This window comes from Chrysoperla carnea, chromosome 2, assembly GCF_905475395.1.
Source record: "Chrysoperla carnea chromosome 2, inChrCarn1.1, whole genome shotgun sequence".
NCBI lineage: Eukaryota > Metazoa > Arthropoda > Insecta > Neuroptera > Chrysopidae > Chrysoperla > Chrysoperla carnea.
Genome location: NC_058338.1, coordinates 72,828,540 through 72,844,793, shown reverse-complemented (window position 1 = coordinate 72,844,793; position 16,254 = coordinate 72,828,540). Strand labels below are relative to the sequence as shown.

Genomic DNA, 16,254 nt, shown 5'->3' with positions numbered 1-16,254 from the left:
GCTATTTAAGAGTGGATATCTTTCTTTATTTACGTGACGTCAAAAAACAAACGATTGCGTCATAAACTCTGTCTATACATGGTATTTCAACAATTAACTCAGTCAATTGTTTGTTTTCAATTGTTTTTATTTAAAAGTTATCAAATTATTAAAAAACTAGATTCAAACAAATAAATTTCGATTTTTGCCCCAATTCCTAGATCAGTTTTTTGTATTTTTAAAATACGTATTTTCGACTACCAAGTAGTCATCATCAGTAAGAATTAGCTAGTGAGTGTTACTCTTTGCTAATTTGGTGGCGGACTGCACACCGCGGACTGCACTTGGTAAGTGCTAGTAGTAAAATTGGATACAAATAGTTTTGAAATTCCTTTACAACCAAGTATTTAGATTGGAATTCATAACTCATACTTAAAATCTCAATTAAATATTTACTTGACCATTATTTTCGGTAATTTGTCAAAATAAATACATATATAGATAATAGGGGATCGGACTAAATTTTTTTTATCACTTCAGATGAAGAATTCTCACTTCACGAATAGAAAAGAAGCATATCCACTAGTGATACCATACGTGGGTATCACCTTATAGAAAACATAAAAAACTTTGTTTGGCTAAAATAAAAGTAGGCGGACAACCTTTGATTGCTTATAACTTCTTCGTTTTTTAATCAACTTTAATTTCACTTTCAAATTTTGTCATAGTATCAAGTACAGTTTTACATTTTTATGGGAAATATGGTCAATTTGACATCAGGATTATCCCCTATTATTCAAAGCAATAACATATAATCAAGATGGTAAGTAATCATTTGAAGTTTATTAAATAATGTTTATCAATTTAACTTGTATCCCCAGCTAGCCTTGCCAAACTTCTTTCGAGAAAAAGGTTCATGTGACTATGATTCAAAGTAAAACTACAAATATTAAACTTTTTTTAGTATACTGTGTATTTTTACAATATGACATAAGAAAACTAAAAATACACTTGATTAAAAAAGACTGAAGAGCAAGTTTAATTAAAATAATAAACTTTAATTAAACTTGCTCTTCAGTCTTTTTAATAAATGGATAGACTCGTTGATTTGCTACTGATACATTTTGTAAACCATGGCGCCCTTTTAAATGTTTTATAAAATTTGAATCATTTGCGAAACTATGATTACATTCCAGACATGAATATGGTCGTTCTCCCGTATGTTGTCGTAAATGAATCTATAAGGAAAATTATTATTCTTAAAATTATAAATAATAAAGTTTTGAATTTTTGTTTCACCTTCAAAAATGATTTTTCTCTGAAACATTTATGACAATATTCGCATTCATAAGGCAGTAGATTGGTATGAATTTGTGCGTGACGTTTTAATGCACGTTTATGTCGGAATGGTCGTAAACATACGTCACATTTAAATGGTTCCCCTTCTACATGACATTGTTTATGACGATTTAAATTATCTTCATGTTTAAATCTGAAAATTTTTATTTAGAAATTTAAACTAAAAGTTAAAACAAGGTGAATTTGTTAAAACATGGAGGTTTAGAGCCGATCATATAACATATTTTCTTATTTTAAAACTTACGCTTTTGGACATTTATCGCATCGGAATGGAAATACATTTAAATGAGTTGACATATGTCGTTCTAAATGAGCTTTACGCGTAAAATTATTGCCACACTGATCACAAACAAAAATTTTAGGTGACTCTAAAACAAGATTATCAAAATGTTATAATATAACTTTGGGTAGAAAAACTACTTTTGATTACCTCCAGGGTCATGGTTCTCTTTATGGAATTTCAAGTTTGCTTCTTTCATGAATTTTTTGTGGCATAATTCACATTGATACATTTTTGGTTTTTTCTTTCTAACTTCTTCAGGTAAATGTATATTTTGATGACGTTGTAAAGATTCGTCTGTTTTAAAACTAAAAAAATAAATAAATTTGAAAAAATCTTTCTAAAATAGGACTTCATAATTTACGGAACACTAACAGTTTACAATGCTAACTTTTTGTGTGTTAGAAGTTCTTTACTTAATCAAAACTTAACATTGCTAGTTCCTGAGCTAGCTATTGGGTTTTCCAGCTAAGAGATACTCCATCTAGTGTTTTTATTAAGAACCCACATCTTCGATAAACAACCTGTTATCCACAACAACAATGATACAAATAAGTGGTTTTTAGACATTTATGTAGGCAATAGTTCACACGTTATAATAAAATGCAATCTTGTACTAAGTGATTTCTAACTAAATACACTGGTTATTCATAATCGCATGGGTTGTATGGGAGTAGTCTGTAGATGTAGCACCTTTTATCCAAAACGACCGCACTGACATATGTCAGTGGTGGAGGAGACTTGTTACCACAATTATTCCAACTCTCATCTAAGGTTCCAAGCTACCACATCCCGGGCAACTGTATCGGTCTAAAGGCAAAACTAGATGAGGGTGGCTGGGAGATGCAGTCTGGGTAACCCGGATCTTGGCCCTCTCAGCTTGGTTGGTAATCGATGCAAGTTGCTGACCTAGGCTTGGAAACAAGACTCTCTTGCTAGCAGCCACACCCCCAGTCAGGCGGGGTTTGCACACACACAGGCAAGTTTGCAGGCCTTAAGGTGGCAGCCGTACCAGCAAAATCGGGTAGCGGTGTGTTAATAGCTCGCCCTACCTTAAATTCCTAACCATTACTGAAGCCTTGAGGCCCTACATCCCCCTCGGAATCATAGTACATAAATATATTCATAATCATTTAGGGGGGGGGGGGGCGGTTGAAAGTGGATGAGCTTGCACCCTCCGGTCGGGAACGTAAATATACTAAAAAAAGATTAAGAATTTTGTTTTAGTCACCGTTTAAATTGTTTTTCAAGATATTTTTTTAAATATCTTTTTAAGACATTATGGCGCTGAAATCTTAATTGTAAAACCCAACACTTTTAATGTCTCATATTTATTTCTAAATAAACTTACGACTTATTACATTCCATGCATGGATAAGGTGTTAACGATGAATGAGTATACATGTGCCGTTTTAATGAAGAATCGTCATAACAAGATTTAGTACATATTTTACAAATAAATCGTCCATTGTGAACACGCCTATGAGATAAAAAACTTTCATGTTTATCGTATTTTTTTGGACAATCAGGGCATGGATACTCTGCTGCTTTTTTATGAACATTTAAATAATGACTACAATATTTCTGATGACTTGATAAAAATATGTTACATTCAACACATTTCCATTTTCCTTGACCTTTTCTTTTTTTTGTTTCTGTGTTAAAATAATTTTTACATGTTAATTCTTGTAAAGAACGATTATCAAAATCAGAATGGAGATGCTCTTGATCCATTGAGGTATTACAGAAAGGAGATGCTGTTACATTCAACAAGTTCCACATAAAATGGTATTTACTGCTTGACAAATGTGTAGTACCAATATGGCGGTTTCGTCATGGAACTAAATTATGCAAGGTAAAAATAAGGAGGATGTAAGGGCTTGTCCTTAAATCTGGAAATGCTAAAATCTTAAATATGAAATAAAAGAAAAGCGGTCCGGATTCGATTCCCGAACTATGCACCAAAAATGTAAGGGCTTGTCCTTACAAGGAGTATCTTAGTGTATCAAAAAGTGTTCACCGAAAAGCGGCAAATAAGGATGGCGCTGCTGTAGCAAAAGCGTAAGTTTTAAAAAAGTGCTCAAAGTAATAACAGTACGATAAAGATCTAAACAAGTATTTAGATAAAAACAGAGCAACACCTTTTGCTACACAAGCGCCATTCTGGTCAATTTTAGAACTGTTATTTAATGTTTCAACATTAGTTTACTTTGACTCCTATTTAAAATGGTCATCCTTACCTCTCCCCTCCCTAGACAAAATATAATTCATGAAGCAAAATGAACTTATCATAATTTTTTCAATGAAATATTACTATTTTCAGTATTAGTTGTACGATTATTGACAAAGTATTGAAATAAAATTTTTTGTTTGTGAAATAGTAACTGCTTGACAAGTGTGTAGTACCAACACGGCGTACCTGATATCGTCACTGCATCTCCCCTTCTATAATACCTCTATGTTTTGATCTAACGTGGCTTGATTAGAAAACCAAGACAAATTTGAAAAGACACAAAAAGATGCCGTTTTACACCAAGGTTGTAGCTATTGGCTCTAATCTGAGGTGATATACATATCCGCATTAAAAAATTAAAAATAAAGAAAAAATTGACGGATATAACTCCCCTCTAATGGGGGTTAAGCGATCGAAAGTTGGTGAAAACGATGGTATTAAGAATCTTCAAATCTGTTCTAATTTTGGGACGAAGCCGTATATTTTAGCTCATTAATGGTGTTGAAGAAATTTCTCAATTAATTGTGCGGTATATATTTATTGTATTATAAAACTGATAAAGTATGAACTTCTTAAGTTTAAATAGAGCATCTATTTTATTCGGAGCAGCATAGATGCTGATTTAGTGAATTCAATCTCTCGAAGTAAAATACTAAATTAGTATTTATTAAAATAATGATGCACGAAAATACGAATCATCCCAGCTGAAAATCCCTCTAAAGCTAAGTGTCAACTTGGTAAAAATCGAGATTTAGGCATGATATTAATCTCAGATCAGTAACTACCTTCCACGAATCCATGATTTACAAAATTATTATGAGGCTGTAGTTACCACAAAAGTCGTAGGGTTGCAGTAGGGACATGGTCTATGAGCCAGAGAGGTTCAAACATGCTTAAAATATTATAACTAGCCAAATAAATAATTTATCTTCCCTCCTTATTTAAATTTTTTAATGTTACGTTTACCTTTGATTTCAAATTCATCTTCACTTTCTGATTCATAATCTCGTCTTGAATTATTTTGTGAATCCTAGCAAAAGATATACATAGTATTACTATTAAAAATATAATCAATCCATATTAAATTTACCTTTAGTGTACATTTTCTGGTAAATTTTCTTTCTAGCAGAGGTTTTTCATCTTCTGAGTTATCATTATCAGAATCATTCTCTACAAAAATATGTTAAAATAAATCAAATTGGGCAATTTTTGAGCCATGAATTATTAAATACCCATTTTTGTATCTGCTGGAAAATCATCGCCGTAATTATCATCGTTTAAACCTAAATCATCATTTGTGCACGCATCAGTATCAATCTTTTCTTGCTTCACTTCAATATACATTAAATTTGGATCAACATTCATTTGCTTCATTAGAAATTCTTGTGATTTATGAACTAATTCATGAAATTCGAATGCATTGGTCACTTTGTCACAACAATTCGAACATACATGTCTCGGTAAGATATCATCAGCGGTAATTTTTACATTGTAACATTGCATTATTTTATTTGCTAAATTCATATTAACTGCTTTTTCGTCCGTAATTTCTAATAAATTATAATCGGGCTGTAATTCAGCACATAAACGACAAAATATATTTTTAAAATCCATAGTTTTTGTTATTTTTTATCATTTGTCAGTTTGACAATTATTTTATGTTTTGGCATTTGAGTTGATAGATATGAATTATTAAATACCCATAGATATGAACTATTAAATAACAGACGCAACTACTGACGTACGTAATTTCTATACGTAAAATGTCCAGTTTTAACTCCCAAATCAAAAAGGGGGTATTGTTTCACCGGTATTTATGTGTGTGTCTGTCAAGTGTGGCATCGCAGCTCCTAGAAAGATGAACCGATTTTCATAGTTTTTTGTTTGAAAGGTAATTTAATGGAGAGTGTTCTTAATCGGTTTAGTTTGTATAGAGAGCTACAAGGAAAAAAGTCGCCCTATTAGCTCAGTTGGTTAAGGCGTAACCAATTCCGTCCGCGGTATGCTTAGGGTGGCGGGTTCGATTCCCGCCGTCGCAACAAAATTAATTTAATTAATAGTTGTGATGGTCTGGTGTAGTGCATGGTATATGCACGAAAGAGGTGCACTCTGCCTCTGAAATTGAGGAGCTGATAAATGAAATTATCAGCGGAAAGTTTGTAAAGCATACATATAGTATCACAGTTGGGCTCTATAGCCTAAGTGTGTCCTTCGTTGACAGCCAATATAACCTAACCTAACCTTCAAGGAAAAATCGCATTTATCAAGGAAGTTTTTTAAATCTTGTAAATTCGGAGTGGAAGTTATAGGTTGAGAAAATAATATAAGCTTGTCTTTTTATATGGCTAGTAAATTTTAATGGAGTATATTAAATAAACTGTGAAATTGTTTGAATAATTCCCAAACAATTAAAGCCAATTAGTAATTTACAGATAAAAGGAAAAGTTCAGAAATGAACGTTTATGGAAGCATATCTGGCAAAATATTCACCTGAAGAGAAAAATTGCTGGAAGACTGTTGATTCTATTTCCAAAGACATGGCTAACAATACTCTACACAAAGAGGTGCGTGAAAATAAAGTTTCAGGCACAATTTTTTCACAAATTCAGGATTAATTAAGCAAGATTTCCAATGGAACACGCAAATTTAAGTATGAAATCTAAATTTTCTGCACTATTTGTTACACGGAAAACGGTTAAAACTTTTGAAAATTTTGTCCGTTTTGGGTACGTTCACTTGAACCACTATAGCACAAATGAAAACACCCAAAAAAGAAACTTTTTGACAGCTGTCAAAAAATGTTGTTTGTACTTCAATATTTGTAAATAACAATTTATTTACCAACAATGTCTGAAAATCTCTCATTGTGTAGATTGTGTGCAAAAAAGTATTGCCAAAGTACTTTAATTAAAATGAACAGCGATGAATTCGTAAAGCATAATTTGGCTGAAAAAATCCATCAATATTTTATAATAAATATAACTGAGGATGATATTTTACCGAAAGATATTTGTAATTGTTGCTGTAAAAAAGTACTCGAAACTTACGAATTTCATCAACAAATTGAAAAAGCTCAAGAATACTTAGAAGATACAATAATGCTTCCTACAAAAATTGAAATTAAAGAAGAAACAACTGATACTTATTCTGATAATCAGGATTCGTATGACTTTTTATTTAATAATTCGTTATTTGGTAAATTTCAATCAAAAATTCTAATTGAATGTATAAAAATTAATTTAGTATTAAGTATTTTACAGAAGATTCAAATGATGAAAAACCTTTAACGAAGCGTATAAAAAAGAAATCGGACAAAGGTACAATTCTGTATAACTAAACTAGGTATCTATTTTGTCTTACAAAAAGTGAAGTAAAAATTAAATCGGGATTTTTATAGAAAATATAAGCTCTTGCCCTTAAAGAAATGATACGTGAGTCTTGCATTTTTAATTCATGATGCCAAAATTAATTTTAAGTAGAATGTTTAAAAAATAAGACTTAATTTTATATAGAGCTAAAAATTGGTATGAATGTTTCGAATACTATTATAAATGAATTGTGAAAAGTCTCCATCAATCCCCCTTGTGCAAAAAATTTTATTGAGGGGACAAGTTTGCAAAAATATGTTTTTCGCGTTTTTCAGCGAAACGGTGGGTTTAAATAGTTCAGACAAAAATTTACAATTTATACCTACTCTTCATTTTGCAAGGCAAATATTTTTTGTTTAACTTTGAAAATTAGATAATTAAGGCTGTCTATGAATGTATTATTTCAGGTCGAAAAAAAATTGATCATAAGGAAAATTTTAATATAGCAGATAAGGGTAAATCTCATATAAAATATTTTCTTCTTTTATTTTGATGTTTTCAATTTGTTTTTAGGAAATCTTCAGGGAGATCCTGATATTAAACTTGAAACAAAAAATTTAAAAGGTAAAAAGATAAATTAAAACTTTGTAGAAGATATTCGTCGGTGAAAATGATACCGATCGCAATAGGCACATAGAAATTTTAAAAAATTAATATTTTTTTAAAAATTGGTATACATTTTTTTAGGAAATAAAACTAGGAAAAAACGAAAAAAAACTATAGAGAATGATATGAATAAAGAACAGTGTAAATTGGACAAAACTGATTCTTCAGAATCAATAGATAAAGAATTAAATCAAATTATTGAATTCGAGCTAAAAGGTAATTCTTTTCGATTCCTTACATAAATAGTGATGCAATAATAATAGTACTAGGGTCTATTATCATAGACTAGGGCTGTCATTTTAAAGTTCTGGGAAAGTTGGAGATAAACCAAAAGGATATTAATTTTTTGGTGCGGAATCCTAATTGTTTGAAAATAAAATTTAGTCCATGATACTCGCTGATAATGTAACTTTCTACAGGTAAATTAATTTTTAAAATCGGATAAGTATTTAATTAAAAAATGATAAATATTAACTTCGATGCAAATCACTCCGAAAATAACTCTTTACCTCTTTTTACACCGTTAGGCGATGAGTAAAATAAAATAAGAAACAGGTATTCCATCAAGGAATGTTTATGCAAAATTTAAAGTAGATTGAACCAAAAAATCACGTTGTCCCATATAAACTTTGTCCCATTTTTTACCCCCTTAGAGGTAGAATTTCGAAAAATTCTTTCTTATGGGGTACAAAGAACACACCATCCAGGTTTCAGGTCCCTACGATCAGCGGTTTAGGCTGTGCGTTGATCCGTCAGTCGATCAATAGTTCAGGATAAGGCATTTTATATGTATAGATTTCTAACTCAATTGTTTATTTTCATTTTTTTTAATGAATAGTAATAGTATTTCTTTTCTTTTTCAGAAGAATCATTTATATGCGAACGGTGTGGTAAAAGTTTTCCCCGAGTTGGTATATTGAATGCACATTTAAAAACTCATAGTGAAGAAAAACCTTTCAAATGTGATGAGTGCCCAAAAATGTAAGTTAAATTAAAAATTTGGTTGAAACTTACTAAAATACAATTTTGGACAATATACTAATAATAGAGGCGCCCACCAAAAGTTTTTCGATCCGATCTTCATTTAAATCAAAATTTGTATTAATTTGGTATAGGTGTTCATAGGATCACCTAATTAGTCCATTTCCGGTTGTCTGTCCGTCTGTCTGTCAACACGATAACTCATAAACAAAAAGAGATATCAAGATGAATTTTTTACAGCGTACTCAGGACGTAAAAAGTGAGGTCGAGTTGTAAATGAGCAACATAGGTCAATTGGGTCCGTAGGACTCATCCTGTAAATCGTTAGAGATAGAACAAAAGTTTAAAAGTAAAAAATGTTGCTTATAAAAAACAAAACAACTTTTGTTGGATACATTTTTTCGTAAATATCACTGTTTACCCGTGAGGGCGCAAATTAGGCGTAAATTTTATAGTATGAATTATATGGGAATATCAGTTATATTAGTTATGTATGTGTGACATGTTTTCACTTGTTCATAATTAAAATTTTTCCAGTTTTAAAGATATTTATGGATTAAAAAAACATAAAATGTGCCATTCGGGTATACGACCACATGTATGTTCTGTATGTGGATTGAAATTTTCTCGAAAATGGATACACGATCGTCATACATTACGCCATTCAAAAAAATCTGATTTTGAATGTCGATTTTGTTCAAAACAATTTAAAGAAGCCTATTACTTAAAGGTAAACCTATTTCGATTTTTTAGAATTTTTATTCAAAAATCACACAGTAGTTAATTAGTGTTTAATTTCAAACGTTAATTTTATAGGTACATTTACGGCAGCATACAGGAGAACGGCCATATTCATGTACAGAATGTAATCATTTTTTTGCGAATAGTAGTAATTTTATTAAACATTTACGTGGAAAACATAGATTACGTAATTTTTCAATCGCAAATCAACATCAATATCCTTTTGTTAGTAATTAGATCAAGAATATACAATGTACGGCATGAAAAGTTGATGATTTTTGTTTGCTCTCATATAGCAGGGGAGTTTGAATGAGCAAATAATTTAACAATAAAATGCTGGTAAATTACCGGGCAATTAATCAAATGCCATGCCAAGTTTTTAATGCCATCTAGCGTATCCATAATGTATTACTTTTGGAAAAGTACTTCAAAATGTTGATTTTGCTAATAAAAAGCCACCAAAAATTTATTTCAGAAAAATACACACGATTTTTTGCCAAAAACTTATATAATTTTAACCTTTTTTAAACTGTGAAAAACGCGGGCATCCAATTTGATGATGTGTTATCGGTATCATTACACGAAAAAACACAAATAAGTTTGACAGATATATTCATAGACATCTGATTATAATAAATATAAATACTTATTATCTATGTATATATTATAACCAGCTGTCTACACTGAACTAACTGATGGTCTATGACTCATACCGCTATGACATCACAGCAGAGCTTACCCGCGTTTTAGGTCACGTGATATACAGTTTAAAAATTACGAATGTACGGGCAGTTTGCAGTATGTATCGGAGCGTATAATCGAATCAAGTGGTAAGCTGTGCAAGGTTCGTTGAATTTGTATTCAATGAAGGATCGATTCTTGTAAAAAAAGTCTGAAAGACAAACGAACATTCCTCTCTAGTCCTGGGTATGATATCTCTGATTTCCTACAACAAATGTTAAGAATTCTCACTAGGGTCTCACTTTTTCGAGGGAGACCCCACGCTTATTAGAGCCACCTGCTATTTAAAGACAAATTAAAATTAACAAGTTTTCGTGCCGCACCTTGTATTCTAAAATTTAATGTGATTTTAATATACAATGCATCTTTTATAAATCAATTGCTCTGAAGCCAAGTTTTTATCGATTGTTTTCAGTTACAAATATATTTTTTGGTACTCATTCAGTCGATATCTAACGACAGTCCATTATAAATGTAAAATAAAAATTAGTCCGCGAGAGTGTTAAAGGATTAATACATGCTTGAAACTTCGTGAGTGGCTTTTAAACTTTTTAAGACTTTTTTTCAAAAACGTTGCGTTTGAAAATGAACATGATACCGTCATATTAAAGCTATAGGTCTGAAAAAACGCAGCATGAAATTTATCAAACATATTTACACTTTACTAATTCGGCTAGTAGTGACATATGGCGGGGAAACATGGACGCTGACTTAGGATGATAAGGAAAGATTGAGAAGAAAAATATAAAGCGGAATAAAAGGAAACAATAAATGGAGAATCATTGTCCGTTTCATGAAAGCTCACAGAATTGAATGCCTAAAAAAGTACTAAAGTAAAAAGTGAGATGGATAGGCAATGTCACGGATGATCTCCGTATTATGAAAATCACAGGATGGTGTTCGAAGACGTAAAATAGAATGCTATGGAAGTCAAATGTTGTGGAGACCAAGGTCCACCACCCAGGGCTGTAGTGCCGTTTGGTCAGGTTATCTTAAATATCACGTTATCATGCTCTTTTGAAAATGCAGCACTTTCGAAAAAAGTCGTAGACAGAAAGTTCTGTATACTCGTCAAAATGAAGCTACCCACGAAGTTTCAAATAATAATTATTTAATCTTTCTAGGACTATATTATCTCCTTTTTTACTAGAAAAAAATGTACAAAAATCAGATTTATTGGCTTCTGAGCTACCCAAGTTTTAAAGATTTGTCAAAATGCGACGTTATGAACTGTACTTAATTTATATTTATCAATAAATTTTTGAAAATCTTGTTTTAATATTTAAACTTTCCTTTTTATTAAATAATAAAACCCATAAAAACAAGAATAAAAGTTCATATGGTTCTACTATTTAAATTTCATGATAGGGTGTAGGTATTTTGAAGTTAGCGTTAAAAACCTTTTTCTAGTTTTTTTGATCCCAAAAAACCAACAATTGATTTTATTTGATAATTGGACTGGTAAATTCCGAGATAAGCGATATACCGGACTAATTAAACAAAAACATCGACACTCAGCATGTAATGAAATCATACCACATCGATCTGACAAGATGGGTTGAAAAACAATTAACATTCTTATGGAAGGAGGAACGTATAACTAATCTGTTCTTAGTATAATCGCAGGTGTTTCGAAGATGTCATTTCACTTTCATTATTGATTCGGCAATTACATTACACTAGCTAGGAGACAAACACTGCAAAATGAGAAAGAAGAAGAAACGATGACTAACTTTCTGTCAATAGTCGGTTGTTTTCGTAAGCAGGTCCATCAGGATCAGTTATTTTTCGACGATCTCTTCGATTTGAAGTCCGCTGACGTCAAAACCCTCCTGATCTTCTTGAACAGCTCTAAATGGTTCACAGAGTAGTCTCTCACTCTGGGACAGCCACTATAACCCAACCATGACCAAACAACAAATGTGGAATAAAAAAATTCAAGGATTAGTAGAAAATCTTTAGTAAGGCTTAAATAATAACAAAAAGAAAATAATGTCTATAAATATAGTATATTAATATTTGTTTATATTTTATATGTATAATAATACTTTAAAAATTACTTAAAATTATAAATCATTAATTAAATAATAAATATATTAAAATTAATTATTATTTTCAGGAGGGAATGGATACTGGTGTCGGTTAACGATTGATACATGCACTAAACCATGTCGTACTTTCAAATGTTTTATGAAATTTGAATCGTTTGCAAAGAAATGATTGCACTCAAGACACGAGTAAGGACGTTCACCAGTATGCTGTCGTAAATGTATCTGCAACAGAACATAAGCGATGATTATCTGAATACTGTTTATTAAATAAAATAGTAATTAATTTTATTATTCCGTGACTTTTAAAAATACGCAATAGGCATGTAACTTAGTTATCCTTGATACTTTTGGGCTATATCAGGAGTCATTTTAAGGGAAAAGAAGTGAACTTGAGAATACGTTACTTAAATTTATTCTAAGACTCAAATATGATCATGCCATTCGAAAATCAAATACCATTTGTAAAAGCAAAAAATAGGTCAATGTTTTGACCTCACGCACGCTATTTATCACACTTCTTTTATGAAAACTTTTATGACCGTTCGAACGACCTACTTTTCTCATCAATTTGAAGTTCGTTTCATAGTCTCATTAATTAGAATGCCCCAGGATTTTATTGAGTTCCGATTATCGAGATTCTACTGCATTTCTTGTAAAAATAAAAAGTAAGTTCGTGAAATATTACCTTTAAATAAGATTCTTTTTTGAATTTTTTCCCACAAAAACTACATTCATAATTAAATGCATCTGAATGTAATAGCACGTGACGATCCAGGGTCCATTTTATTGGGAATCTTAATCCACAAATTGTACATTCATGCGGTCGTATTCCAGAGTGTCCTAATTTATGTTTACGTAATCCACTTGGACATTTATAGCTACAAAAAAATTTAATTATAAATCAAATATGAATACATATTATTACGGACGGTGAAAGTCTTAGGGTAAATGAAGAATTCTTTCCTATGTTAGTTCATGTGAGGTGGAGAATTCTTCACGCGGCGGCCACAAACTATGCTTTCCGGAAATAACAGTTTAATTATTCTGGCAGAAAATAGGCTTAAAAGGGTCATACAATACGCTTTTTTTACGCTGACGCTCTCCACTTAAATTTCGTAACGGAGTATCTGCCAACCACGATTTGTTTGTGAAATTCTTTCATCACACCATTTTGAGAGTTTGTTGGCGAAACCTCATATATCACAAACATAATTTTATTGGAGAAATACAAATATTTTATTAGAAAAAATAAAGTCCAATTAAAATCTCGACGTTTGCAAAATCATGCTCTAAAAAGTATGAAACCAAAAAATTTTATCGTCTAAAGTTGTTAATATAAGTAAAATCGTCATGCAGTCGAGGGACCTCTAAAAAAGTTTTCTTGTAATAACAATTTCAAATGATATTTTCTTATTTCATACTTTTTAGAGCGTGTTTTTGTAGTCGCCGGGGTTTTATTTTTTGAACTTTGTTTTATTTAAATTGAAACTGTAACACCCCTAGTTTTTTTGTGGGGTTATCTCATGGATATAGGAATATTTTAAAAGGGATGGAGTATAACCGAGTGGGATTAGTCTCACTCAGGGGGAAGAGGCGGGGTATCATTGTGCTTACTTTATATTGGCTGTTAACCAGGCGCATGCTGAAAGTATACTCAAAGCCTTCTTTAAGTGTTTTTGATTCGTTTTTAAGCATGGAAACATGTTTGGCATATGATTAATGTGTGTGGACAATATAAATAAATAATCTTATATTCAAAAGAAAAGTAAAATTTGTAAAGAAAAATAAATACGTGTAGTATTTATGCTTGTTTTAAAACAATTTTTTCAACGATATAAGTAACCTAAACGTAACAATATTCTATTCAATTTAGTGAATATTCAATCTTCAATCCTACTGCTACAACTATTATAAGTTAACTAATGAAATTCAAAAGAAGGCTTGAGAATGTCTCGAAAATACGTCGATTAATTTTCAATACTAAATTTCAACGTATTATAGAATTTTTAAAATATGAAATTAATGTAAAAATTTATTTGGGGAAATTTTTTACTTATTTATGTATTGAATTATGTACCCGTAAACCTAATCTTAATTTAAATAAGTGAAGTTCTATTTTTATTATTTTACGAATTATTTGCGATATATTCTTTAGGTAATTAGTCGGTCATAGGAATATTAAAGGTATATACCTTCATCCAAGGATAATTAGTTAAAAATATTATATTTTTAATTAATTTCAAAATTGTATTTAAAAAAAAAAAAAAAACATTTTTTTTCTTTAGGGTGAAAGATTTTTTGCTCGGACCAATCTACAACTCACGCAGAAATCGATACCCATTTATATTTTCCCGCAATTGAGAGTGCGAACAGCCACAGCTAATCAAAAGCAGACATATTGCTTAAGGCAATCTAAAACCATGGATATAGAAATATTAAAATCTAAAACACACGAAATATTATCGTTCTATTTGAATTTCTCGCAAATGAGAGCCGCAGCCAATCAAAAGTAGGCACATTGCTTCCCGTCTGAGTGATACACTCCCCGCGTCTAAAGTAGAACTTTATACTACATCCTTACTATAATTACTAGATCCGTGCTTTGTATAGTCCTAATTGTCAATTACGAGCAACTTTTCTTAGCAACATTTTGTCAACTTCTAAAAAGGAAGGGAAGTTTACTAAAAAGAAAAATAGTGATTCCAAATTTTTGGCTACCCTGTACATTATTTAGAAGTTTTAAATATGTTTTCAGAATAAGAAAAAATTGTTATAAAGAATGACTTTTTTTCTTCCTGAGAAACAAGATTGGAAAATGAAATAAAAAAAAAGTTTTCAATTCCTTACAAATGTTTATACTTACACTTTAGGACATAGATCACATTTGAAAGGTTTTTCTCCATTATGTGTCCGTAAATGATGTTTTAATTCTCTGCCACTTTTATAATATTTTCCACATCGTTCACATACAAATAAACTTGGTTCTGGAAATAAATAAAACAGTATTTATTTCATTATTAAATCGACACAACCTGTTACAAAAATTTGAATTAATTAACATTCTCACCTCGAGGTAATTTAGATTTTTTTTCTTTAGGTCCTTTAGGTCGTTTTTCTTTTGGAACTTTAACTTTTCGCCTTGTATTTTCATTTGTTTCACCAAATTTTTTTTTTCGTCGTATTTTTTTGGTTTTACCTCCTACAGAACATGATATTATTAAACTTTTTTAATAATTTAATTTTTAAGTTATAGTTACCTTTAGTTTGCTTATCATTAACATTAGTTAAGGGTTCTTCTTTCACTTCACCATCTTAAAAAAAAAAAACAATAAACTTCAATTCTAGTAAAACCTTATTGTAAGAATGAACAATGAATATTACCTTCTATTTTAGTTGGGACGCGCTTCGAAAGTGGTGCATCGTCATCTTCAGAATCATCTAGACAAATTAATTTAGTGTCATAAGCAATACAAATTTAGTTTTTTACCACATTTATTTTCAATTCTATTGCAGTAAAGTTAAGCTTTTGATACAAAATAAGATGAATAATAAATAAAACCTACCCATGAGTGGTGGATCGTCAAACATAAAATCATAAGATGCTGGATCTTCTTCGGATTTAATATCATATTGTTCAGTGATTTGCTCATGTTTTATCTCAATTTTCGTTTGTAGAATACCTTGTGCTCTTTGTATGCGTTGATGAAATTCATAAGTTTCCAATACTTTTTTAAAACAATGACTACAAATATCTCTTGGTAATATGTCATGATCAGTGATGTTTATAATAAAATACTGATAGATTTTTTCAGCTAAATTTAAATTTAGAAATTCTCCACTATTTATTTTAATTAATGTATTTTTTGGATACAATTCTGCACATAATCTACAAAATAATGATATATCGGTTGTCAT

At 30.7% G+C, this 16,254-nt stretch overlaps 3 protein-coding genes across 3 annotated transcripts; 1 reads left to right on the top strand and 2 right to left on the bottom strand.

Annotated features, from left to right (window-relative positions):
• Nucleotides 1-1,040: 1,040 nt before the first annotated feature.
• LOC123292911 (zinc finger protein 70-like) lies at nucleotides 1,041-5,487 on the bottom strand. The gene is made up of 8 exons (XM_044873624.1): nucleotides 5,084-5,487; nucleotides 4,942-5,021; nucleotides 4,818-4,881; nucleotides 2,970-3,273; nucleotides 1,769-1,926; nucleotides 1,583-1,706; nucleotides 1,279-1,471; nucleotides 1,041-1,217 (listed from the first exon to the last, which is right to left on the bottom strand). Exons 1-8 carry the CDS (start codon nucleotides 5,463-5,465, stop codon nucleotides 1,041-1,043), a joined length of 1,482 nt encoding a protein of 493 aa, XP_044729559.1. The 5' UTR covers nucleotides 5,466-5,487.
• Nucleotides 5,488-6,697: 1,210 nt separating this feature from the next.
• Nucleotides 6,698-10,081, top strand: LOC123292909 (zinc finger protein 569-like). The gene is made up of 8 exons (XM_044873623.1): nucleotides 6,698-7,014; nucleotides 7,095-7,168; nucleotides 7,627-7,674; nucleotides 7,733-7,783; nucleotides 7,907-8,041; nucleotides 8,689-8,806; nucleotides 9,344-9,536; nucleotides 9,623-10,081. Exons 1-8 carry the CDS (start codon nucleotides 6,698-6,700, stop codon nucleotides 9,782-9,784), a joined length of 1,098 nt encoding a protein of 365 aa, XP_044729558.1. The 3' UTR covers nucleotides 9,785-10,081.
• Nucleotides 10,082-12,390: 2,309 nt separating this feature from the next.
• Nucleotides 12,391-16,254, bottom strand: LOC123292908 (zinc finger protein 320-like). The gene is made up of 7 exons (XM_044873622.1): nucleotides 15,903-16,254; nucleotides 15,721-15,777; nucleotides 15,597-15,650; nucleotides 15,407-15,538; nucleotides 15,203-15,323; nucleotides 13,025-13,217; nucleotides 12,391-12,561 (listed from the first exon to the last, which is right to left on the bottom strand). The coding sequence occupies exons 1-7, from the start codon at nucleotides 16,252-16,254 to the stop codon at nucleotides 12,391-12,393; spliced, it is 1,080 nt and encodes a 359-aa protein (XP_044729557.1).